Here is a 26878-nt window from a genome sequence, read left to right on the forward strand (position 1 = left end):
CGTTATGTAACCTCCTTCCCCTGTTTCATCCAGACCCAGACGTTATGTAACCTCCTTCCCCTGTTTCATCCAGAAGTTATGTAACCTCCTTCCCCTGTTTCATCCAGCCCCAGACGTTATGTAACCTCCTTCCCCTGTTTCATCCAGACGTTATGTAACCTCCTTCCCCTGTTTCATCCAGCCCCCGGAACGTTATGTAACCTCCTTCCCCTGTTTCATCCAGCCCCAGACGTTATGTAACCTCCTTCCCTGTTTCATCCAGACGTTATGTAACCTCCTTCCCCTGTTTCATCCAGCCCCAGAAGTTATGTAACCTCCTTCCCTGTTTCATCCAGCCCCAGACGTTATGTAACCTCCTTCCCCTGTTTCATCCAGCCCCAGACGTTATGTAACCTCCTTCCTCTGTTTCATCCAGACGTTATGTAACCTCCTTCCTCTGTTTCATCCAGACGTTATGTAACCTCCTTCCCCTGTTTCATCCAGCCCCAGACGTTATGTAACCTCCTTCCCTGTTTCATCCAGCCCCAGACGTTATGTAACCTCCTTCCTCTGTTTCATCCAGTAACCTCCTTCCTCTGTTTCATCCAGACGTTATGTAACCTCCTTCCTCTGTTTCATCCAGACGTTATGTAATCTCCTTCCCCTGTTTCATCCAGACGTTATGTAACCTCCTTCCCTGTTTCATCCAGACGTTATGTAACCTCCTTCCCCTGTTTCATCCAGACGTTATGTAACCTCCTTCCCCTGTTTCATCCAGACGTTATGTAACCTCCTTCCCCTGTTTCATCCAGCCCCAGACGTTATGTAACCTCCTTCCCCTGTTTCATCCAGCCCCAGACGTTATGTAACCTCCTTCCTCTGTTTCATCCAGACGTTATGTAACCTCCTTCCTCTGTTTCATCCAGACGTTATGTAACCTCCTTCCCTGTTTCATCCAGACGTTATGTAACCTCCTTCCTCTGTTTCATCCAGACGTTATGTAACCTCCTTCCTCTGTTTCATCCAGACGTTATGTAACCTCCTTCCCCTGTTTCATCCAGCCCCAGAAGTTATGTAACCTCCTTCCCTGTTTCATCCAGCCCCAGACGTTATGTAACCTCCTTCCCCTGTTTCATCCAGCCCAGAAGTTATGTAACCTCCTTCCCCTGTTTCATCCAGCCCCAGACGTTATGTAACCTCCTTCCCCTGTTTCATCCAGACGTTATGTAACCTCCTTCCCCTGTTTCATCCAGCCCCAGACGTTATGTAACCTCCTTCCCCTGTTTCATCCAGCCCCAGACGTTATGTAACCTCCTTCCCCTGTTTCATCCAGCCCCAGACGTTATGTAACCTCCTTCCCCTGTTTCATCCAGACGTTATGTAACCTCCTTCCCCTGTTTCATCCAGCCCCAGAAGTTATGTAACCTCCTTCCCTGTTTCATCCAGACGTTATGTAACCTCCTTCCCCTGTTTCATCCAGACGTTATGTAACCTCCTTCCCTGTTTCATCCAGACGTTATGTAACCTCCTTCCCCTGTTTCATCCAGACGTTATGTAACCTCCTTCCCTGTTTCATCCAGACGTTATGTAACCTCCTTCCTCTGTTTCATCCAGACGTTATGTAACCTCCTTCCCCTGTTTCATCCAGACGTTATGTAACCTCCTTCCCCTGTTTCATCCAGACGTTATGTAACCTCCTTCCCCTGTTTCATCCAGACGTTATGTAACCTCCTTCCCTGTTTCATCCAGACGTTATGTAACCTCCTTCCCTGTTTCATCCAGACGTTATGTAACCTCCTTCCCTGTTTCATCCAGACGTTATGTAACCTCCTTCCCCTGTTTCATCCAGCCCCAGAAGTTATGTAACCTCCTTCCCCTGTTTCATCCAGCCCCAGAAGTTATGTAATCTCCTTCCCCTGTTTCATCCAGCCCCAGAAGGACTCTCTGTACCTGTCTGACAGCCCCAGTGCCCCCAACCACCCCCACACTCCCGGCTGCGGCAGCCGCACCCACCCGCTGGTCCCAGAGATGTGCTTCAGCGCCGGGCCGGACAACACGGAGCCGCTGCCCTCCAACTCCCACACGGGAGAAGACTGCACCAGCCCGCTGATCTCCTGCTCCTTCTGCAACCTGCAGGTCCACTCCAGTGAGTAAAAAAAAGATAGACACATTGATATTGACTGATACAGACGGGCAGGAAGATGGCCAGACGGACAGATAGATGGGTAGAAAGGCAGGCAGTCTGTTTATCAGTCGGTCAAAACAATCGCATTGTCTTCTATAGATCAGTCAGTCAAAACAATCGCATTGTCTTCTATAGATCAGTCAGTCAAAACAATCGCATTGTCTTCTATAGATCAGTCTGTCAAAACAATCGCATTGTCTTCTATAGATCAGTCAGTCAAAACAATCGCATTGTCTTCTATAGATCAGTCGGTCAAAACAATCGCATTGTCTTCTATAGATCACCAACAGCCAGACAATTTTTATTTTATTTTATTTCACCTTTATTTAACCAGGTAGGCAAGTTGAGAACAAGTTCTCATTTACAATTGTGACCTGGCCAAGATAAAGCAAAGCAGTTTGACAGATACCACGACACAGAGTTACACATGGAGTAAAACAAACATACAGTCAATAATACAGTATAAACAAGTCTATATACGACGTGAGCAAATTAGGTGAGAAGGGAGGTAAAGGCAAAAAAAAGGCCATGGTGGCAAAGTAAATACAATATAGCAAGTAAAACACTGGAATGGTAGTTTTGCAATGGAAGAATGTGCAAAGTAGAACTACAAATAATGGGGTGCAAAGGAGCAAAATAAATAAATAAACATTCTACAATAAAATTCTATATTTCCAACCAGGCCCTCACCAAACAAATCAGTTCCAGGCAACCGGTCTGTACCAGCCAGTCAATACCAGTCATTCAGGTCTCCCTCCATGTTTACCTAAGAGGATATTTACTGTGTTCCCCCCAGTCTGTACCAGCCAGTCAATACCAGTCAGTCAGGTCTCCCTCCATGTTTACCTAAGAGGATATTTACTGTGTTCCCCCCAGTCTGTACCAGCCAGTCAATACCAGTCAGTCAGGTCTCCCTCCATGTTTACCTAAGAGGATATTTACTGTGTTCTCCCCAGTCTGTACCAGCCAGTCAATACCAGTCAGTCAGGTCTCCCTCCATGTTTACCTAAGAGGATATTTACTGTGTTCTCCCCAGTCTGTACCAGCCAGTCAATACCAGTCAGTCAGGTCTCCCTCCATGTTTACCTAAGAGGATATTTACTGTGTTCTCCCCAGTCTGTACCAGCCAGTCAATACCAGTCAGTCAGGTCTCCCTCCATGTTTACCTAAGAGGATATTTACTGTGTTCCCCCAGTCTGTACCAGCCAGTCAATACCAGTCAGTCAGGTCTCCCTCCATGTTTACCTAAGAGGATATTTACTGTGTTCTCCCCAGTCTGTACCAGCCACTCAATACCAGTCAGTCAGGTCTCCCTCCATGTTTACCTAAGAGGATATTTACTGTGTTCTCCCCAGTCTGTACCAGCCAGTCAATACCAGTCAGTCAGGTCTCCCTCCATGTTTACCTAAGAGGATATTTACTGTGTTCTCCCCAGTCTGTACCAGCCAGTCAATACCAGTCAGTCAGGTCTCCCTCCATGTTTACCTAAGAGGATATTTACTGTGTTCTCCCCAGTCTGTACCAGCCAGTCAATACCAGTCAGTCAGGTCTCCTCCATGTTTACCTAAGAGGATATTTACTGTGTTCTCCCAGTCTGTACCAGCCAGTCAATACCAGTCAGTCAGGTCTCCTCCATGTTTACCTAAGAGGATATTTACTGTGTTCTCCCAGTCTGTACCAGCCAGTCAATACCAGTCAGTCAGGTCTCCCTCCATGTTTACCTAAGAGGATATTTACTGTGTTCTCCCCAGTCTGTACCAGCCACTCAATACCAGTCAGTCAGGTCTCCTCCATGTTTACCTAAGAGGATATTTACTGTGTTCTCCCCAGTCTGTACCAGCCAGTCAATACCAGTCAGTCAGGTCTCCCTCCATGTTTACCTAAGAGGATATTTACTGTGTTCTCCCCAGTCTGTACCAGCCAGTCAATACCAGTCAGTCAGGTCTCCCTCCATGTTTACCTAAGAGGATATTTACTGTGTTCTCCCAGTCTGTACCAGCCAGTCAATACCAGTCAGTCAGGTCTCCTCCATGTTTACCTAAGAGGATATTTACTGTGTTCTCCCCAGTCTGTACCAGCCAGTCAATACCAGTCAGTCAGGTCTCCTCCATGTTTACCTAAGAGGATATTTACTGTGTTCTCCCCAGTCTGTACCAGCCAGTCAATACCAGTCAGTCAGGTCTCCCTCCATGTTTACCTAAGAGGATATTTACTGTGTTCTCCCCAGTCTGTACCAGCCAGTCAATACCAGTCAGTCAGGTCTCCCTCCATGTTTACCTAAGAGGATATTTACTGTGTTCTCCCCAGTCTGTACCAGCCAGTCAATACCAGTCAGTCAGGTCTCCCTCCATGTTTACCTAAGAGGATATTTACTGTGTTCTCCCCAGTCTGTACCAGCCAGTCAATACCAGTCAGTCAGGTCTCCCTCCATGTTTACCTAAGAGGATATTTACTGTGTTCTCCCCAGTCTGTACCAGCCACTCAATACCAGTCAGTCAGGTCTCCCTCCATGTTTACCTAAGAGGATATTTACTGTGTTCTCCCCAGTCTGTACCAGCCAGTCAATACCAGTCAGTCAGGTCTCCCTCCATGTTTACCTAAGAGGATATTTACTGTGTTCTCCCCAGTCTGTACCAGCCAGTCAATACCAGTCAGTCAGGTCTCCCTCCATGTTTACCTAAGAGGATATTTACTGTGTTCTCCCCAGTCTGTACCAGCCAGTCAATACCAGTCAGTCAGGTCTCCCTCCATGTTTACCTAAGAGGATATTTACTGTGTTCTCCCAGTCTGTACCAGCCAGTCAATACCAGTCAGTCAGGTCTCCCTCCATGTTTACCTAAGAGGATATTTACTGTGTTCTCCCCAGTCTGTACCAGCCAGTCAATACCAGTCAGTCAGGTCTCCCTCCATGTTTACCTAAGAGGATATTTACTGTGTTCTCCCCAGTCTGTACCAGCCAGTCAATACCAGTCAGTCAGGTCTCCCTCCATGTTTACCTAAGAGGATATTTACTGTGTTCTCCCCAGTCTGTACCAGCCAGTCAATACCAGTCAGTCAGGTCTCCCTCCATGTTTACCTAAGAGGATATTTACTGTGTTCTCCCCAGTCTGTACCAGCCAGTCAATACCAGTCAGTCAGGTCTCCCTCCATGTTTACCTAAGAGGATATTTACTGTGTTCTCCCCAGTCTGTACCAGCCAGTCAATACCAGTCAGTCAGGTCTCCCTCCATGTTTACCTAAGAGGATATTTACTGTGTTCTCCCCAGTCTGTACCAGCCAGTCAATACCAGTCAGTCAGGTCTCCCTCCATGTTTACCTAAGAGGATATTTACTGTGTTCTCCCTCGTCTGTACCAGCCAGTCAATACCAGTCAGTCAGGTCTCCCTCCATGTTTACCTAAGAGGATATTTACTGTGTTCTCCCCAGTCTGTACCAGCCAGTCAATACCAGTCAGTCAGGTCTCCCTCCATGTTTACCTAAGAGGATATTTACTGTGTTCTCCCCAGTCTGTACCAGCCAGTCAATACCAGTCAGTCAGGTCTCCCTCCATGTTTACCTAAGAGGATATTTACTGTGTTCTCCCTCGTCTGTACCAGCCAGTCAATACCAGTCAGTCAGGTCTCCCTCCATGTTTACCTAAGAGGATATTTACTGTGTTCTCCCCAGTCTGTACCAGCCAGTCAATACCAGTCAGTCAGGTCTCCCTCCATGTTTACCTAAGAGGATATTTACTGTGTTCTCCCCAGTCTGTACCAGCCAGTCAATACCAGTCAGTCAGGTCTCCCTCCATGTTTACCTAAGAGGATATTTACTGTGTTCTCCCCAGTCTGTACCAGCCAGTCAATACCAGTCAGTCAGGTCTCCCTCCATGTTTACCTAAGAGGATATTTACTGTGTTCTCCCCAGTCTGTACCAGCCAGTCAATACCAGTCAGTCAGGTCTCCCTCCATGTTTACCTAAGAGGATATTTACTGTGTTCTCCCCAGTCTGTACCAGCCAGTCAATACCAGTCAGTCAGGTCTCCCTCCATGTTTACCTAAGAGGATATTTACTGTGTTCTCCCAGTCTGTACCAGCCAGTCAATACCAGTCAGTCAGGTCTCCCTCCATGTTTACCTAAGAGGATATTTACTGTGTTCTCCCCAGTCTGTACCAGCCAGTCAATACCAGTCAGTCAGGTCTCCCTCCATGTTTACCTAAGAGGATATTTACTGTGTTCTCCCCAGTCTGTACCAGCCAGTCAATACCAGTCAGTCAGGTCTCCCTCCATGTTTACCTAAGAGGATATTTACTGTGTTCTCCCCAGTCTGTACCAGCCAGTCAATACCAGTCAGTCAGGTCTCCTCCATGTTTACCTAAGAGGATATTTACTGTGTTCTCCCCAGTCTGTACCAGCCAGTCAATACCAGTCAGTCAGGTCTCCTCCATGTTTACCTAAGAGGATATTTACTGTGTTCTCCCCAGTCTGTACCAGCCAGTCAATACCAGTCAGTCAGGTCTCCTCCATGTTTACCTAAGAGGATATTTACTGTGTTCTCCCCAGTCTGTACCAGCCAGTCAATACCAGTCAGTCAGGTCTCCCTCCATGTTTACCTAAGAGGATATTTACTGTGTTCTCCCCAGTCTGTACCAGCCAGTCAATACCAGTCAGTCAGGTCTCCCTCCATGTTTACCTAAGAGGATATTTACTGTGTTCTCCCCAGTCTGTACCAGCCAGTCAATACCAGTCAGTCAGGTCTCCCTCCATGTTTACCTAAGAGGATATTTACTGTGTTCTCCCCAGTCTGTACCAGCCAGTCAATACCAGTCAGTCAGGTCTCCCTCCATGTTTACCTAAGAGGATATTTACTGTGTTCTCCCAGTCTGTACCAGCCAGTCAATACCAGTCAGTCAGGTCTCCCTCCATGTTTACCTAAGAGGATATTTACTGTGTTCTCCCCAGTCTGTACCAGCCAGTCAATACCAGTCAGTCAGGTCTCCCTCCATGTTTACCTAAGAGGATATTTACTGTGTTCTCCCCAGTCTGTACCAGCCAGTCAATACCAGTCAGTCAGGTCTCCCTCCATGTTTACCTAAGAGGATATTTACTGTGTTCTCCCCAGTCTGTACCAGCCAGTCAATACCAGTCAGTCAGGTCTCCTCCATGTTTACCTAAGAGGATATTTACTGTGTTCTCCCCAGTCTGTACCAGCCAGTCAATACCAGTCAGTCAGGTCTCCCTCCATGTTTACCTAAGAGGATATTTACTGTGTTCTCCCCAGTCTGTACCAGCCAGTCAATACCAGTCAGTCAGGTCTCCCTCCATGTTTACCTAAGAGGATATTTACTGTGTTCTCCCCAGTCTGTACCAGCCAGTCAATACCAGTCAGTCAGGTCTCCCTCCATGTTTACCTAAGAGGATATTTACTGTGTTCTCCCCAGTCTGTACCAGCCAGTCAATACCAGTCAGTCAGGTCTCCCTCCATGTTTACCTAAGAGGATATTTACTGTGTTCTCCCCAGTCTGTACCAGCCAGTCAATACCAGTCAGTCAGGTCTCCCTCCATGTTTACCTAAGAGGATATTTACTGTGTTCTCCCCAGTCTGTACCAGCCAGTCAATACCAGTCAGTCAGGTCTCCCTCCATGTTTACCTAAGAGGATATTTACTGTGTTCTCCCCAGTCTGTACCAGCCAGTCAATACCAGTCAGTCAGGTCTCCCTCCATGTTTACCTAAGAGGATATTTACTGTGTTCTCCCCAGTCTGTACCAGCCAGTCAATACCAGTCAGTCAGGTCTCCTCCATGTTTACCTAAGAGGATATTTACTGTGTTCTCCCCAGTCTGTACCAGCCAGTCAATACCAGTCAGTCAGGTCTCCCTCCATGTTTACCTAAGAGGATATTTACTGTGTTCTCCCCAGTCTGTACCAGCCAGTCAATACCAGTCAGTCAGGTCTCCCTCCATGTTTACCTAAGAGGATATTTACTGTGTTCTCCCCAGTCTGTACCAGCCAGTCAATACCAGTCAGTCAGGTCTCCCTCCATGTTTACCTAAGAGGATATTTACTGTGTTCTCCCCAGTCTGTACCAGCCAGTCAATACCAGTCAGTCAGGTCTCCCTCCATGTTTACCTAAGAGGATATTTACTGTGTTCTCCCCAGTCTGTACCAGCCAGTCAATACCAGTCAGTCAGGTCTCCCTCCATGTTTACCTAAGAGGATATTTACTGTGTTCTCCCCAGTCTGTACCAGCCAGTCAATACCAGTCAGTCAGGTCTCCCTCCATGTTTACCTAAGAGGATATTTACTGTGTTCTCCCCAGTCTGTACCAGCCAGTCAATACCAGTCAGTCAGGTCTCCCTCCATGTTTACCTAAGAGGATATTTACTGTGTTCTCCCCAGTCTGTACCAGCCAGTCAATACCAGTCAGTCAGGTCTCCCTCCATGTTTACCTAAGAGGATATTTACTGTGTTCTCCCCAGTCTGTACCAGCCAGTCAATACCAGTCAGTCAGGTCTCCCTCCATGTTTACCTAAGAGGATATTTACTGTGTTCTCCCCAGTCTGTACCAGCCAGTCAATACCAGTCAGTCAGGTCTCCCTCCATGTTTACCTAAGAGGATATTTACTGTGTTCTCCCCAGTCTGTACCAGCCAGTCAATACCAGTCAGTCAGGTCTCCTCCATGTTTACCTAAGAGGATATTTACTGTGTTCTCCCCAGTCTGTACCAGCCAGTCAATACCAGTCAGTCAGGTCTCCCTCCATGTTTACCTAAGAGGATATTTACTGTGTTCTCCCCAGTCTGTACCAGCCAGTCAATACCAGTCAGTCAGGTCTCCCTCCATGTTTACCTAAGAGGATATTTACTGTGTTCTCCCCAGTCTGTACCAGCCAGTCAATACCAGTCAGTCAGGTCTCCCTCCATGTTTACCTAAGAGGATATTTACTGTGTTCTCCCCAGTCTGTACCAGCCAGTCAATACCAGTCAGTCAGGTCTCCCTCCATGTTTACCTAAGAGGATATTTACTGTGTTCTCCCAGTCTGTACCAGCCAGTCAATACCAGTCAGTCAGGTCTCCCTCCATGTTTACCTAAGAGGATATTTACTGTGTTCTCCCCAGTCTGTACCAGCCAGTCAATACCAGTCAGTCAGGTCTCCTCCATGTTTACCTAAGAGGATATTTACTGTGTTCTCCCCAGTCTGTACCAGCCAGTCAATACCAGTCAGTCAGGTCTCCCTCCATGTTTACCTAAGAGGATATTTACTGTGTTCTCCCCAGTCTGTACCAGCCAGTCAATACCAGTCAGTCAGGTCTCCCTCCATGTTTACCTAAGAGGATATTTACTGTGTTCTCCCCAGTCTGTACCAGCCAGTCAATACCAGTCAGTCAGGTCTCCCTCCATGTTTACCTAAGAGGATATTTACTGTGTTCTCCCCAGTCTGTACCAGCCAGTCAATACCAGTCAGTCAGGTCTCCCTCCATGTTTACCTAAGAGGATATTTACTGTGTTCTCCCCAGTCTGTACCAGCCAGTCAATACCAGTCAGTCAGGTCTCCCTCCATGTTTACCTAAGAGGATATTTACTGTGTTCTCCCCAGTCTGTACCAGCCAGTCAATACCAGTCAGTCAGGTCTCCCTCCATGTTTACCTAAGAGGATATTTACTGTGTTCTCCCCAGTCTGTACCAGCCAGTCAATACCAGTCAGTCAGGTCTCCCTCCATGTTTACCTAAGAGGATATTTACTGTGTTCTCCCCAGTCTGTACCAGCCAGTCAATACCAGTCAGTCAGGTCTCCCTCCATGTTTACCTAAGAGGATATTTACTGTGTTCTCCCCAGTCTGTACCAGCCAGTCAATACCAGTCAGTCAGGTCTCCCTCCATGTTTACCTAAGAGGATATTTACTGTGTTCTCCCCAGTCTGTACCAGCCAGTCAATACCAGTCAGTCAGGTCTCCCTCCATGTTTACCTAAGAGGATATTTACTGTGTTCTCCCCAGTCTGTACCAGCCAGTCAATACCAGTCAGTCAGGTCTCCCTCCATGTTTACCTAAGAGGATATTTACTGTGTTCTCCCCAGTCTGTACCAGCCAGTCAATACCAGTCAGTCAGGTCTCCCTCCATGTTTACCTAAGAGGATATTTACTGTGTTCTCCCCAGTCTGTACCAGCCAGTCAATACCAGTCAGTCAGGTCTCCCTCCATGTTTACCTAAGAGGATATTTACTGTGTTCTCCCCAGTCTGTACCAGCCACTCAATACCAGTCAGTCAGGTCTCCTCCATGTTTACCTAAGAGGATATTTACTGTGTTCTCCCCAGTCTGTACCAGCCAGTCAATACCAGTCAGTCAGGTCTCCCTCCATGTTTACCTAAGAGGATATTTACTGTGTTCTCCCCAGTCTGTACCAGCCAGTCAATACCAGTCAGTCAGGTCTCCCTCCATGTTTACCTAAGAGGATATTTACTGTGTTCTCCCCAGTCTGTACCAGCCAGTCAATACCAGTCAGTCAGGTCTCCCTCCATGTTTACCTAAGAGGATATTTACTGTGTTCTCCCCAGTCTGTACCAGCCAGTCAATACCAGTCAGTCAGGTCTCCCTCCATGTTTACCTAAGAGGATATTTACTGTGTTCTCCCCAGTCTGTACCAGCCAGTCAATACCAGTCAGTCAGGTCTCCCTCCATGTTTACCTAAGAGGATATTTACTGTGTTCTCCCCAGTCTGTACCAGCCAGTCAATACCAGTCAGTCAGGTCTCCCTCCATGTTTACCTAAGAGGATATTTACTGTGTTCTCCCCAGTCTGTACCAGCCAGTCAATACCAGTCAGTCAGGTCTCCCTCCATGTTTACCTAAGAGGATATTTACTGTGTTCTCCCCAGTCTGTACCAGCCAGTCAATACCAGTCAGTCAGGTCTCCCTCCATGTTTACCTAAGAGGATATTTACTGTGTTCTCCCCAGTCTGTACCAGCCAGTCAATACCAGTCAGTCAGGTCTCCTCCATGTTTACCTAAGAGGATATTTACTGTGTTCTCCCAGTCTGTACCAGCCAGTCAATACCAGTCAGTCAGGTCTCCCTCCATGTTTACCTAAGAGGATATTTACTGTGTTCTCCCCAGTCTGTACCAGCCAGTCAATACCAGTCAGTCAGGTCTCCCTCCATGTTTACCTAAGAGGATATTTACTGTGTTCTCCCCAGTCTGTACCAGCCACTCAATACCAGTCAGTCAGGTCTCCTCCATGTTTACCTAAGAGGATATTTACTGTGTTCTCCCCAGTCTGTACCAGCCAGTCAATACCAGTCAGTCAGGTCTCCCTCCATGTTTACCTAAGAGGATATTTACTGTGTTCTCCCCAGTCTGTACCAGCCAGTCAATACCAGTCAGTCAGGTCTCCCTCCATGTTTACCTAAGAGGATATTTACTGTGTTCTCCCCAGTCTGTACCAGCCAGTCAATACCAGTCAGTCAGGTCTCCCTCCATGTTTACCTAAGAGGATATTTACTGTGTTCTCCCCAGTCTGTACCAGCCAGTCAATACCAGTCAGTCAGGTCTCCCTCCATGTTTACCTAAGAGGATATTTACTGTGTTCTCCCCAGTCTGTACCAGCCAGTCAATACCAGTCAGTCAGGTCTCCCTCCATGTTTACCTAAGAGGATATTTACTGTGTTCTCCCCAGTCTGTACCAGCCACTCAATACCAGTCAGTCAGGTCTCCCTCCATGTTTACCTAAGAGGATATTTACTGTGTTCTCCCCAGTCTGTACCAGCCAGTCAATACCAGTCAGTCAGGTCTCCCTCCATGTTTACCTAAGAGGATATTTACTGTGTTCTCCCCAGTCTGTACCAGCCAGTCAATACCAGTCAGTCAGGTCTCCTCCATGTTTACCTAAGAGGATATTTACTGTGTTCTCCCCAGTCTGTACCAGCCAGTCAATACCAGTCAGTCAGGTCTCCCTCCATGTTTACCTAAGAGGATATTTACTGTGTTCTCCCCAGTCTGTACCAGCCAGTCAATACCAGTCAGTCAGGTCTCCCTCCATGTTTACCTAAGAGGATATTTACTGTGTTCTCCCCAGTCTGTACCAGCCAGTCAATACCAGTCAGTCAGGTCTCCCTCCATGTTTACCTAAGAGGATATTTACTGTGTTCTCCCCAGTCTGTACCAGCCAGTCAATACCAGTCAGTCAGGTCTCCCTCCATGTTTACCTAAGAGGATATTTACTGTGTTCTCCCCAGTCTGTACCAGCCAGTCAATACCAGTCAGTCAGGTCTCCTCCATGTTTACCTAAGAGGATATTTACTGTGTTCTCCCCAGTCTGTACCAGCCAGTCAATACCAGTCAGTCAGGTCTCCCTCCATGTTTACCTAAGAGGATATTTACTGTGTTCTCCCCAGTCTGTACCAGCCAGTCAATACCAGTCAGTCAGGTCTCCCTCCATGTTTACCTAAGAGGATATTTACTGTGTTCTCCCCAGTCTGTACCAGCCAGTCAATACCAGTCAGTCAGGTCTCCTCCATGTTTACCTAAGAGGATATTTACTGTGTTCTCCCCAGTCTGTACCAGCCACTCAATACCAGTCAGTCAGGTCTCCCTCCATGTTTACCTAAGAGGATATTTACTGTGTTCTCCCCAGTCTGTACCAGCCAGTCAATACCAGTCAGTCAGGTCTCCCTCCATGTTTACCTAAGAGGATATTTACTGTGTTCTCCCCAGTCTGTACCAGCCAGTCAATACCAGTCAGTCAGGTCTCCCTCCATGTTTACCTAAGAGGATATTTACTGTGTTCTCCCCAGTCTGTACCAGCCAGTCAATACCAGTCAGTCAGGTCTCCCTCCATGTTTACCTAAGAGGATATTTACTGTGTTCTCCCCAGTCTGTACCAGCCAGTCAATACCAGTCAGTCAGGTCTCCCTCCATGTTTACCTAAGAGGATATTTACTGTGTTCCCCCCCAGTCTGTACCAGCCAGTCAATACCAGTCAGTCAGGTCTCCCTCCATGTTTACCTAAGAGGATATTTACTGTGTTCCCCCCAGTCTGTACCAGCCAGTCAATACCAGTCAGTCAGGTCTCCCTCCATGTTTACCTAAGAGGATATTTACTGTGTTCTCCCCAGTCTGTACCAGCCAGTCAATACCAGTCAGTCAGGTCTCCCTCCATGTTTACCTAAGAGGATATTTACTGTGTTCTCCCCAGTCTGTACCAGCCAGTCAATACCAGTCAGTCAGGTCTCCCTCCATGTTTACCTAAGAGGATATTTACTGTGTTCTCCCCAGTCTGTACCAGCCAGTCAATACCAGTCAGTCAGGTCTCCCTCCATGTTTACCTAAGAGGATATTTACTGTGTTCTCCCCAGTCTGTACCAGCCACTCAATACCAGTCAGTCAGGTCTCCCTCCATGTTTACCTAAGAGGATATTTACTGTGTTCTCCCCAGTCTGTACCAGCCAGTCAATACCAGTCAGTCAGGTCTCCCTCCATGTTTACCTAAGAGGATATTTACTGTGTTCTCCCCAGTCTGTACCAGCCAGTCAATACCAGTCAGTCAGGTCTCCCTCCATGTTTACCTAAGAGGATATTTACTGTGTTCTCCCAGTCTGTACCAGCCAGTCAATACCAGTCAGTCAGGTCTCCCTCCATGTTTACCTAAGAGGATATTTACTGTGTTCTCCCCAGTCTGTACCAGCCACTCAATACCAGTCAGTCAGGTCTCCCTCCATGTTTACCTAAGAGGATATTTACTGTGTTCTCCCCAGTCTGTACCAGCCAGTCAATACCAGTCAGTCAGGTCTCCTCCATGTTTACCTAAGAGGATATTTACTGTGTTCTCCCCAGTCTGTACCAGCCACTCAATACCAGTCAGTCAGGTCTCCTCCATGTTTACCTAAGAGGATATTTACTGTGTTCTCCCAGTCTGTACCAGCCACTCAATACCAGTCAGTCAGGTCTCCCTCCATGTTTACCTAAGAGGATATTTACTGTGTTCTCCCCAGTCTGTACCAGCCAGTCAATACCAGTCAGTCAGGTCTCCCTCCATGTTTACCTAAGAGGATATTTACTGTGTTCTCCCCAGTCTGTACCAGCCAGTCAATACCAGTCAGTCAGGTCTCCCTCCATGTTTACCTAAGAGGATATTTACTGTGTTCTCCCCAGTCTGTACCAGCCACTCAATACCAGTCAGTCAGGTCTCCCTCCATGTTTACCTAAGAGGATATTTACTGTGTTCTCCCCAGTCTGTACCAGCCACTCAATACCAGTCAGTCAGGTCTCCCTCCATGTTTACCTAAGAGGATATTTACTGTGTTCTCCCCAGTCTGTACCAGCCAGTCAATACCAGTCAGTCAGGTCTCCTCCATGTTTACCTAAGAGGATATTTACTGTGTTCTCCCCAGTCTGTACCAGCCAGTCAATACCAGTCAGTCAGGTCTCCCTCCATGTTTACCTAAGAGGATATTTACTGTGTTCTCCCCAGTCTGTACCAGCCAGTCAATACCAGTCAGTCAGGTCTCCTCCATGTTTACCTAAGAGGATATTTACTGTGTTCTCCCCAGTCTGTACCAGCCAGTCAATACCAGTCAGTCAGGTCTCCCTCCATGTTTACCTAAGAGGATATTTACTGTGTTCTCCCCAGTCTGTACCAGCCAGTCAATACCAGTCAGTCAGGTCTCCCTCCATGTTTACCTAAGAGGATATTTACTGTGTTCTCCCCAGTCTGTACCAGCCAGTCAATACCAGTCAGTCAGGTCTCCCTCCATGTTTACCTAAGAGGATATTTACTGTGTTCTCCCCAGTCTGTACCAGCCAGTCAATACCAGTCAGTCAGGTCTCCCTCCATGTTTACCTAAGAGGATATTTACTGTGTTCTCCCCAGTCTGTACCAGCCAGTCAATACCAGTCAGTCAGGTCTCCCTCCATGTTTACCTAAGAGGATATTTACTGTGTTCTCCCCAGTCTGTACCAGCCACTCAATACCAGTCAGTCAGGTCTCCCTCCATGTTTACCTAAGAGGATATTTACTGTGTTCTCCCCAGTCTGTACCAGCCAGTCAATACCAGTCAGTCAGGTCTCCCTCCATGTTTACCTAAGAGGATATTTACTGTGTTCTCCCCAGTCTGTACCAGCCAGTCAATACCAGTCAGTCAGGTCTCCCTCCATGTTTACCTAAGAGGATATTTACTGTGTTCTCCCCAGTCTGTACCAGCCAGTCAATACCAGTCAGTCAGGTCTCCTCCATGTTTACCTAAGAGGATATTTACTGTGTTCTCCCCAGTCTGTACCAGCCAGTCAATACCAGTCAGTCAGGTCTCCCTCCATGTTTACCTAAGAGGATATTTACTGTGTTCTCCCCAGTCTGTACCAGCCAGTCAATACCAGTCAGTCAGGTCTCCCTCCATGTTTACCTAAGAGGATATTTACTGTGTTCTCCCCAGTCTGTACCAGCCAGTCAATACCAGTCAGTCAGGTCTCCCTCCATGTTTACCTAAGAGGATATTTACTGTGTTCTCCCCAGTCTGTACCAGCCAGTCAATACCAGTCAGTCAGGTCTCCTCCATGTTTACCTAAGAGGATATTTACTGTGTTCTCCCCAGTCTGTACCAGCCACTCAATACCAGTCAGTCAGGTCTCCCTCCATGTTTACCTAAGAGGATATTTACTGTGTTCTCCCCAGTCTGTACCAGCCAGTCAATACCAGTCAGTCAGGTCTCCCTCCATGTTTACCTAAGAGGATATTTACTGTGTTCTCCCAGTCTGTACCAGCCACTCAATACCAGTCAGTCAGGTCTCCCTCCATGTTTACCTAAGAGGATATTTACTGTGTTCTCCCCAGTCTGTACCAGCCAGTCAATACCAGTCAGTCAGGTCTCCTCCATGTTTACCTAAGAGGATATTTACTGTGTTCTCCCCAGTCTGTACCAGCCAGTCAATACCAGTCAGTCAGGTCTCCCTCCATGTTTACCTAAGAGGATATTTACTGTGTTCTCCCAGTCTGTACCAGCCAGTCAATACCAGTCAGTCAGGTCTCCCTCCATGTTTACCTAAGAGGATATTTACTGTGTTCTCCCCAGTCTGTACCAGCCAGTCAATACCAGTCAGTCAGGTCTCCCTCCATGTTTACCTAAGAGGATATTTACTGTGTTCTCCCCAGTCTGTACCAGCCAGTCAATACCAGTCAGTCAGGTCTCCCTCCATGTTTACCTAAGAGGATATTTACTGTGTTCTCCCCAGTCTGTACCAGCCAGTCAATACCAGTCAGTCAGGTCTCCCTCCATGTTTACCTAAGAGGATATTTACTGTGTTCTCCCCAGTCTGTACCAGCCAGTCAATACCAGTCAGTCAGGTCTCCCTCCATGTTTACCTAAGAGGATATTTACTGTGTTCTCCCCAGTCTGTACCAGCCAGTCAATACCAGTCAGTCAGGTCTCCCTCCATGTTTACCTAAGAGGATATTTACTGTGTTCTCCCCAGTCTGTACCAGCCAGTCAATACCAGTCAGTCAGGTCTCCCTCCATGTTTACCTAAGAGGATATTTACTGTGTTCTCCCCAGTCTGTACCAGCCACTCAATACCAGTCAGTCAGGTCTCCTCCATGTTTACCTAAGAGGATATTTACTGTGTTCTCCCAGTCTGTACCAGCCACTCAATACCAGTCAGTCAGGTCTCCTCCATGTTTACCTAAGAGGATATTTACTGTGTTCTCCCCAGTCTGTACCAGCCAGTCAATACCAGTCAGTCAGGTCTCCCTCCATGTTTACCTAAGAGGATATTTACTGTGTTCTCCCCAGTCTGTACCAGCCAGTCAATACCAGTCAGTCAGGTCTCCTCCATGTTTACCTAAGAGGATATTTACTGTGTTCTCCCCAGTCTGTACCAGCCAGTCAATACCAGTCAGTCAGGTCTCCCTCCATGTTTACCTAAGAGGATATTTACTGTGTTCTCCCCAGTCTGTACCAGCCAGTCAATACCAGTCAGTCAGGTCTCCCTCCATGTTTACCTAAGAGGATATTTACTGTGTTCTCCCCAGTCTGTACCAGCCAGTCAATACCAGTCAGTCAGGTCTCCTCCATGTTTACCTAAGAGGATATTTACTGTGTTCTCCCCAGTCTGTACCAGCCAGTCAATACCAGTCAGTCAGGTCTCCCTCCATGTTTACCTAAGAGGATATTTACTGTGTTCTCCCCAGTCTGTACCAGCCACTCAATACCAGTCAGTCAGGTCTCCTCCATGTTTACCTAAGAGGATATTTACTGTGTTCTCCCCAGTCTGTACCAGCCAGTCAATACCAGTCAGTCAGGTCTCCCTCCATGTTTACCTAAGAGGATATTTACTGTGTTCTCCCCAGTCTGTACCAGCCAGTCAATACCAGTCAGTCAGGTCTCCCTCCATGTTTACCTAAGAGGATATTTACTGTGTTCTCCCCAGTCTGTACCAGCCAGTCAATACCAGTCAGTCAGGTCTCCTCCATGTTTACCTAAGAGGATATTTACTGTGTTCTCCCCAGTCTGTACCAGCCAGTCAATACCAGTCAGTCAGGTCTCCCTCCATGTTTACCTAAGAGGATATTTACTGTGTTCTCCCCAGTCTGTACCAGCCAGTCAATACCAGTCAGTCAGGTCTCCCTCCATGTTTACCTAAGAGGATATTTACTGTGTTCTCCCCAGTCTGTACCAGCCAGTCAATACCAGTCAGTCAGGTCTCCCTCCATGTTTACCTAAGAGGATATTTACTGTGTTCTCCCCAGTCTGTACCAGCCACTCAATACCAGTCAGTCAGGTCTCCCTCCATGTTTACCTAAGAGGATATTTACTGTGTTCTCCCCAGTCTGTACCAGCCACTCAATACCAGTCAGTCAGGTCTCCTCCATGTTTACCTAAGAGGATATTTACTGTGTTCTCCCCAGTCTGTACCAGCCAGTCAATACCAGTCAGTCAGGTCTCCCTCCATGTTTACCTAAGAGGATATTTACTGTGTTCTCCCCAGTCTGTACCAGCCAGTCAATACCAGTCAGTCAGGTCTCCCTCCATGTTTACCTAAGAGGATATTTACTGTGTTCTCCCCAGTCTGTACCAGCCAGTCAATACCAGTCAGTCAGGTCTCCCTCCATGTTTACCTAAGAGGATATTTACTGTGTTCTCCCCAGTCTGTACCAGCCAGTCAATACCAGTCAGTCAGGTCTCCCTCCATGTTTACCTAAGAGGATATTTACTGTGTTCTCCCAGTCTGTACCAGCCAGTCAATACCAGTCAGTCAGGTCTCCTCCATGTTTACCTAAGAGGATATTTACTGTGTTCTCCCCAGTCTGTACCAGCCAGTCAATACCAGTCAGTCAGGTCTCCTCCATGTTTACCTAAGAGGATATTTACTGTGTTCTCCCCAGTCTGTACCAGCCAGTCAATACCAGTCAGTCAGGTCTCCCTCCATGTTTACCTAAGAGGATATTTACTGTGTTCTCCCCAGTCTGTACCAGCCAGTCAATACCAGTCAGTCAGGTCTCCCTCCATGTTTACCTAAGAGGATATTTACTGTGTTCTCCCCAGTCTGTACCAGCCAGTCAATACCAGTCAGTCAGGTCTCCCTCCATGTTTACCTAAGAGGATATTTACTGTGTTCTCCCCAGTCTGTACCAGCCAGTCAATACCAGTCAGTCAGGTCTCCCTCCATGTTTACCTAAGAGGATATTTACTGTGTTCTCCCCAGTCTGTACCAGCCAGTCAATACCAGTCAGTCAGGTCTCCCTCCATGTTTACCTAAGAGGATATTTACTGTGTTCTCCCCAGTCTGTACCAGCCAGTCAATACCAGTCAGTCAGGTCTCCCTCCATGTTTACCTAAGAGGATATTTACTGTGTTCTCCCCAGTCTGTACCAGCCAGTCAATACCAGTCAGTCAGGTCTCCCTCCATGTTTACCTAAGAGGATATTTACTGTGTTCTCCCCAGTCTGTACCAGCCAGTCAATACCAGTCAGTCAGGTCTCCCTCCATGTTTACCTAAGAGGATATTTACTGTGTTCTCCCCAGTCTGTACCAGCCAGTCAATACCAGTCAGTCAGGTCTCCCTCCATGTTTACCTAAGAGGATATTTACTGTGTTCTCCCCAGTCTGTACCAGCCAGTCAATACCAGTCAGTCAGGTCTCCCTCCATGTTTACCTAAGAGGATATTTACTGTGTTCTCCCCAGTCTGTACCAGCCAGTCAATACCAGTCAGTCAGGTCTCCCTCCATGTTTACCTAAGAGGATATTTACTGTGTTCTCCCCAGTCTGTACCAGCCAGTCAATACCAGTCAGTCAGGTCTCCTCCATGTTTACCTAAGAGGATATTTACTGTGTTCTCCCCAGTCTGTACCAGCCAGTCAATACCAGTCAGTCAGGTCTCCCTCCATGTTTACCTAAGAGGATATTTACTGTGTTCTCCCCAGTCTGTACCAGCCACTCAATACCAGTCAGTCAGGTCTCCCTCCATGTTTACCTAAGAGGATATTTACTGTGTTCTCCCCAGTCTGTACCAGCCACTCAATACCAGTCAGTCAGGTCTCCCTCCATGTTTACCTAAGAGGATATTTACTGTGTTCTCCCCAGTCTGTACCAGCCAGTCAATACCAGTCAGTCAGGTCTCCCTCCATGTTTACCTAAGAGGATATTTACTGTGTTCTCCCCAGTCTGTACCAGCCAGTCAATACCAGTCAGTCAGGTCTCCCTCCATGTTTACCTAAGAGGATATTTACTGTGTTCTCCCCAGTCTGTACCAGCCACTCAATACCAGTCAGTCAGGTCTCCTCCATGTTTACCTAAGAGGATATTTACTGTGTTCTCCCCAGTCTGTACCAGCCAGTCAATACCAGTCAGTCAGGTCTCCCTCCATGTTTACCTAAGAGGATATTTACTGTGTTCTCCCCAGTCTGTACCAGCCACTCAATACCAGTCAGTCAGGTCTCCCTCCATGTTTACCTAAGAGGATATTTACTGTGTTCTCCCAGTCTGTACCAGCCAGTCAATACCAGTCAGTCAGGTCTCCTCCATGTTTACCTAAGAGGATATTTACTGTGTTCTCCCCAGTCTGTACCAGCCAGTCAATACCAGTCAGTCAGGTCTCCCTCCATGTTTACCTAAGAGGATATTTACTGTGTTCTCCCCAGTCTGTACCAGCCACTCAATACCAGTCAGTCAGGTCTCCCTCCATGTTTACCTAAGAGGATATTTACTGTGTTCTCCCCAGTCTGTACCAGCCAGTCAATACCAGTCAGTCAGGTCTCCCTCCATGTTTACCTAAGAGGATATTTACTGTGTTCTCCCCAGTCTGTACCAGCCACTCAATACCAGTCAGTCAGGTCTCCCTCCATGTTTACCTAAGAGGATATTTACTGTGTTCTCCCCAGTCTGTACCAGCCAGTCAATACCAGTCAGTCAGGTCTCCCTCCATGTTTACCTAAGAGGATATTTACTGTGTTCTCCCCAGTCTGTACCAGCCAGTCAATACCAGTCAGTCAGGTCTCCCTCCATGTTTACCTAAGAGGATATTTACTGTGTTCTCCCCAGTCTGTACCAGCCAGTCAATACCAGTCAGTCAGGTCTCCCTCCATGTTTACCTAAGAGGATATTTACTGTGTTCTCCCCAGTCTGTACCAGCCAGTCAATACCAGTCAGTCAGGTCTCCTCCATGTTTACCTAAGAGGATATTTACTGTGTTCTCCCCAGTCTGTACCAGCCAGTCAATACCAGTCAGTCAGGTCTCCTCCATGTTTACCTAAGAGGATATTTACTGTGTTCTCCCCAGTCTGTACCAGCCAGTCAATACCAGTCAGTCAGGTCTCCCTCCATGTTTACCTAAGAGGATATTTACTGTGTTCTCCCCAGTCTGTACCAGCCAGTCAATACCAGTCAGTCAGGTCTCCCTCCATGTTTACCTAAGAGGATATTTACTGTGTTCTCCCAGTCTGTACCAGCCAGTCAATACCAGTCAGTCAGGTCTCCCTCCATGTTTACCTAAGAGGATATTTACTGTGTTCTCCCCAGTCTGTTCAATACCAGTCAGTCAGGTCTCCCTCCATGTTTACCTAAGAGGATATTTACTGTGTTCTCCCCAGTCTGTACCAGCCAGTCAATACCAGTCAGTCAGGTCTCCCTCCATGTTTACCTAAGAGGATATTTACTGTGTTCTCCCCAGTCTGTACCAGCCAGTCAATACCAGTCAGTCAGGTCTCCCTCCATGTTTACCTAAGAGGATATTTACTGTGTTCTCCCCAGTCTGTACCAGCCAGTCAATACCAGTCAGTCAGGTCTCCTCCATGTTTACCTAAGAGGATATTTACTGTGTTCTCCCCAGTCTGTACCAGCCAGTCAATACCAGTCAGTCAGGTCTCCCTCCATGTTTACCTAAGAGGATATTTACTGTGTTCTCCCCAGTCTGTACCAGCCAGTCAATACCAGTCAGTCAGGTCTCCCTCCATGTTTACCTAAGAGGATATTTACTGTGTTCTCCCCAGTCTGTACCAGCCAGTCAATACCAGTCAGTCAGGTCTCCTCCATGTTTACCTAAGAGGATATTTACTGTGTTCTCCCCAGTCTGTACCAGCCACTCAATACCAGTCAGTCAGGTCTCCCTCCATGTTTACCTAAGAGGATATTTACTGTGTTCTCCCCAGTCTGTACCAGCCAGTCAATACCAGTCAGTCAGGTCTCCCTCCATGTTTACCTAAGAGGATATTTACTGTGTTCTCCCCAGTCTGTACCAGCCACTCAATACCAGTCAGTCAGGTCTCCTCCATGTTTACCTAAGAGGATATTTACTGTGTTCTCCCAGTCTGTACCAGCCAGTCAATACCAGTCAGTCAGGTCTCCCTCCATGTTTACCTAAGAGGATATTTACTGTGTTCTCCCCAGTCTGTACCAGCCAGTCAATACCAGTCAGTCAGGTCTCCTCCATGTTTACCTAAGAGGATATTTACTGTGTTCTCCCCAGTCTGTACCAGCCAGTCAATACCAGTCAGTCAGGTCTCCCTCCATGTTTACCTAAGAGGATATTTACTGTGTTCTCCCCAGTCTGTACCAGCCAGTCAATACCAGTCAGTCAGGTCTCCCTCCATGTTTACCTAAGAGGATATTTACTGTGTTCTCCCCAGTCTGTACCAGCCACTCAATACCAGTCAGTCAGGTCTCCCTCCATGTTTACCTAAGAGGATATTTACTGTGTTCTCCCCAGTCTGTACCAGCCAGTCAATACCAGTCAGTCAGGTCTCCCTCCATGTTTACCTAAGAGGATATTTACTGTGTTCTCCCCAGTCTGTACCAGCCAGTCAATACCAGTCAGTCAGGTCTCCCTCCATGTTTACCTAAGAGGATATTTACTGTGTTCTCCCCAGTCTGTACCAGCCAGTCAATACCAGTCAGTCAGGTCTCCCTCCATGTTTACCTAAGAGGATATTTACTGTGTTCTCCCCAGTCTGTACCAGCCAGTCAATACCAGTCAGTCAGGTCTCCCTCCATGTTTACCTAAGAGGATATTTACTGTGTTCTCCCCAGTCTGTACCAGCCAGTCAATACCAGTCAGTCAGGTCTCCCTCCATGTTTACCTAAGAGGATATTTACTGTGTTCTCCCCAGTCTGTACCAGCCAGTCAATACCAGTCAGTCAGGTCTCCCTCCATGTTTACCTAAGAGGATATTTACTGTGTTCTCCCCAGTCTGTACCAGCCAGTCAATACCAGTCAGTCAGGTCTCCTCCATGTTTACCTAAGAGGATATTTACTGTGTTCTCCCCAGTCTGTACCAGCCAGTCAATACCAGTCAGTCAGGTCTCCCTCCATGTTTACCTAAGAGGATATTTACTGTGTTCTCCCCAGTCTGTACCAGCCAGTCAATACCAGTCAGTCAGGTCTCCTCCATGTTTACCTAAGAGGATATTTACTGTGTTCTCCCCAGTCTGTACCAGCCAGTCAATACCAGTCAGTCAGGTCTCCCTCCATGTTTACCTAAGAGGATATTTACTGTGTTCTCCCCAGTCTGTACCAGCCAGTCAATACCAGTCAGTCAGGTCTCCCTCCATGTTTACCTAAGAGGATATTTACTGTGTTCTCCCCAGTCTGTACCAGCCAGTCAATACCAGTCAGTCAGGTCTCCCTCCATGTTTACCTAAGAGGATATTTACTGTGTTCTCCCCAGTCTGTACCAGCCAGTCAATACCAGTCAGTCAGGTCTCCCTCCATGTTTACCTAAGAGGATATTTACTGTGTTCTCCCCAGTCTGTACCAGCCACTCAATACCAGTCAGTCAGGTCTCCTCCATGTTTACCTAAGAGGATATTTACTGTGTTCTCCCCAGTCTGTACCAGCCAGTCAATACCAGTCAGTCAGGTCTCCTCCATGTTTACCTAAGAGGATATTTACTGTGTTCTCCCCAGTCTGTACCAGCCAGTCAATACCAGTCAGTCAGGTCTCCCTCCATGTTTACCTAAGAGGATATTTACTGTGTTCTCCCAGTCTGTACCAGCCACTCAATACCAGTCAGTCAGGTCTCCTCCATGTTTACCTAAGAGGATATTTACTGTGTTCTCCCCAGTCTGTACCAGCCAGTCAATACCAGTCAGTCAGGTCTCCCTCCATGTTTACCTAAGAGGATATTTACTGTGTTCTCCCCAGTCTGTACCAGCCAGTCAATACCAGTCAGTCAGGTCTCCTCCATGTTTACCTAAGAGGATATTTACTGTGTTCTCCCTCAGTCTGTACCAGCCAGTCAATACCAGTCAGTCAGGTCTCCTCCATGTTTACCTAAGAGGATATTTACTGTGTTCTCCCCAGTCTGTACCAGCCAGTCAATACCAGTCAGTCAGGTCTCCCTCCATGTTTACCTAAGAGGATATTTACTGTGTTCTCCCCAGTCTGTACCAGCCAGTCAATACCAGTCAGTCAGGTCTCCCTCCATGTTTACCTAAGAGGATATTTACTGTGTTCTCCCCAGTCTGTACCAGCCAGTCAATACCAGTCAGTCAGGTCTCCTCCATGTTTACCTAAGAGGATATTTACTGTGTTCTCCCCAGTCTGTACCAGCCACTCAATACCAGTCAGTCAGGTCTCCCTCCATGTTTACCTAAGAGGATATTTACTGTGTTCTCCCAGTCTGTACCAGCCAGTCAATACCAGTCAGTCAGGTCTCCCTCCATGTTTACCTAAGAGGATATTTACTGTGTTCTCCCCAGTCTGTACCAGCCAGTCAATACCAGTCAGTCAGGTCTCCCTCCATGTTTACCTAAGAGGATATTTACTGTGTTCTCCCCAGTCTGTACCAGCCAGTCAATACCAGTCAGTCAGGTCTCCTCCATGTTTACCTAAGAGGATATTTACTGTGTTCTCCCCAGTCTGTACCAGCCAGTCAATACCAGTCAGTCAGGTCTCCCTCCATGTTTACCTAAGAGGATATTTACTGTGTTCTCCCCAGTCTGTACCAGCCAGTCAATACCAGTCAGTCAGGTCTCCCTCCATGTTTACCTAAGAGGATATTTACTGTGTTCTCCCCAGTCTGTACCAGCCACTCAATACCAGTCAGTCAGGTCTCCCTCCATGTTTACCTAAGAGGATATTTACTGTGTTCTCCCCAGTCTGTACCAGCCAGTCAATACCAGTCAGTCAGGTCTCCCTCCATGTTTACCTAAGAGGATATTTACTGTGTTCTCCCCAGTCTGTACCAGCCAGTCAATACCAGTCAGTCAGGTCTCCCTCCATGTTTACCTAAGAGGATATTTACTGTGTTCTCCCCAGTCTGTACCAGCCAGTCAATACCAGTCAGTCAGGTCTCCCTCCATGTTTACCTAAGAGGATATTTACTGTGTTCTCCCCCAGTCTGTACCAGCCACTCAATACCAGTCAGTCAGGTCTCCCTCCATGTTTACCTAAGAGGATATTTACTGTGTTCTCCCCAGTCTGTACCAGCCAGTCAATACCAGTCAGTCAGGTCTCCTCCATGTTTACCTAAGAGGATATTTACTGTGTTCTCCCCAGTCTGTACCAGCCAGTCAATACCAGTCAGTCAGGTCTCCCTCCATGTTTACCTAAGAGGATATTTACTGTGTTCTCCCCAGTCTGTACCAGCCAGTCAATACCAGTCAGTCAGGTCTCCCTCCATGTTTACCTAAGAGGATATTTACTGTGTTCTCCCCAGTCTGTACCAGCCAGTCAATACCAGTCAGTCAGGTCTCCCTCCATGTTTACCTAAGAGGATATTTACTGTGTTCTCCCCAGTCTGTACCAGCCAGTCAATACCAGTCAGTCAGGTCTCCCTCCATGTTTACCTAAGAGGATATTTACTGTGTTCTCCCCAGTCTGTACCAGCCAGTCAATACCAGTCAGTCAGGTCTCCCTCCATGTTTACCTAAGAGGATATTTACTGTGTTCTCCCCAGTCTGTACCAGCCAGTCAATACCAGTCAGTCAGGTCTCCCTCCATGTTTACCTAAGAGGATATTTACTGTGTTCTCCCCAGTCTGTACCAGCCAGTCAATACCAGTCAGTCAGGTCTCCCTCCATGTTTACCTAAGAGGATATTTACTGTGTTCTCCCAGTCTGTACCAGCCAGTCAATACCAGTCAGTCAGGTCTCCCTCCATGTTTACCTAAGAGGATATTTACTGTGTTCTCCCCAGTCTGTACCAGCCAGTCAATACCAGTCAGTCAGGTCTCCCTCCATGTTTACCTAAGAGGATATTTACTGTGTTCTCCCCAGTCTGTACCAGCCACTCAATACCAGTCAGTCAGGTCTCCCTCCATGTTTACCTAAGAGGATATTTACTGTGTTCTCCCCAGTCTGTACCAGCCAGTCAATACCAGTCAGTCAGGTCTCCCTCCATGTTTACCTAAGAGGATATTTACTGTGTTCTCCCCAGTCTGTACCAGCCAGTCAATACCAGTCAGTCAGGTCTCCCTCCATGTTTACCTAAGAGGATATTTACTGTGTTCTCCCTCGTCTGTACCAGCCAGTCAATACCAGTCAGTCAGGTCTCCCTCCATGTTTACCTAAGAGGATATTTACTGTGTTCTCCCCAGTCTGTACCAGCCAGTCAATACCAGTCAGTCAGGTCTCCCTCCATGTTTACCTAAGAGGATATTTACTGTGTTCTCCCCAGTCTGTACCAGCCAGTCAATACCAGTCAGTCAGGTCTCCCTCCATGTTTACCTAAGAGGATATTTACTGTGTTCTCCCAGTCTGTACCAGCCAGTACCTCAGTCAGGTCTCCTCCATGTTTACCTAAGAGGATATTTACTGTGTTCTCCCCAGTCTGTACCAGCCAGTCAATACCAGTCAGTCAGGTCTCCCTCCATGTTTACCTAAGAGGATATTTACTGTGTTCTCCCCAGTCTGTACCAGCCAGTCAATACCAGTCAGTCAGGTCTCCCTCCATGTTTACCTAAGAGGATATTTACTGTGTTCTCCCCAGTCTGTACCAGCCAGTCAATACCAGTCAGTCAGGTCTCCCTCCATGTTTACCTAAGAGGATATTTACTGTGTTCTCCCCAGTCTGTACCAGCCAGTCAATACCAGTCAGTCAGGTCTCCCTCCATGTTTACCTAAGAGGATATTTACTGTGTTCTCCCCAGTCTGTACCAGCCAGTCAATACCAGTCAGTCAGGTCTCCCTCCATGTTTACCTAAGAGGATATTTACTGTGTTCTCCCCAGTCTGTACCAGCCAGTCAATACCAGTCAGTCAGGTCTCCCTCCATGTTTACCTAAGAGGATATTTACTGTGTTCTCCCCAGTCTGTA

The 26878-nt window shown here is 47.3% G+C and overlaps 1 protein-coding gene and 1 long non-coding RNA gene across 7 annotated transcripts in view; both read left to right on the top strand.

Annotated features, from left to right (window-relative positions):
- Window positions 1–26878, top strand: part of LOC118372740 (lysine-specific demethylase 4B-like) — a 121292-nt gene that overhangs the window by 55768 nt on the left and 38646 nt on the right. For 2 of the 3 annotated variants that reach the window (XM_052475329.1, XM_052475328.1), the window contains exon 14: window positions 1909–2148. In XM_052475329.1, coding sequence (XP_052331289.1) covers window positions 1909–2133 — 225 coding nt within the window. In that variant the 3' untranslated portion in view covers window positions 2134–2148. Of the gene's footprint in view, window positions 1–1908; window positions 2149–26878 lie in introns of those variants that run through there. The other variant, XM_052475330.1, reaches the window with a different exon arrangement.
- The window catches only part of LOC127910668 (uncharacterized), a 30200-nt gene continuing 8616 nt past the window's right edge, over window positions 5295–26878 (top strand). Inside the window, exons 1-4 of one of the 4 annotated variants that reach the window (XR_008075715.1) lie at window positions 5295–5782; window positions 11769–11848; window positions 13127–13206; window positions 25793–26272. This is a non-coding gene — a long non-coding RNA (uncharacterized LOC127910668). The remainder of the gene's footprint in view (window positions 5783–11768; window positions 11849–13126; window positions 13207–25792; window positions 26273–26878) is intronic. The other 3 variants (XR_008075716.1, XR_008075714.1, XR_008075717.1) reach the window with 3 other exon arrangements.

The sequence above is a fragment of the Oncorhynchus keta genome, chromosome 22 (genome assembly GCF_023373465.1).
Source record: "Oncorhynchus keta strain PuntledgeMale-10-30-2019 chromosome 22, Oket_V2, whole genome shotgun sequence".
In the NCBI taxonomy this organism is placed as follows: Eukaryota; Metazoa; Chordata; class Actinopteri; order Salmoniformes; family Salmonidae; genus Oncorhynchus; species Oncorhynchus keta.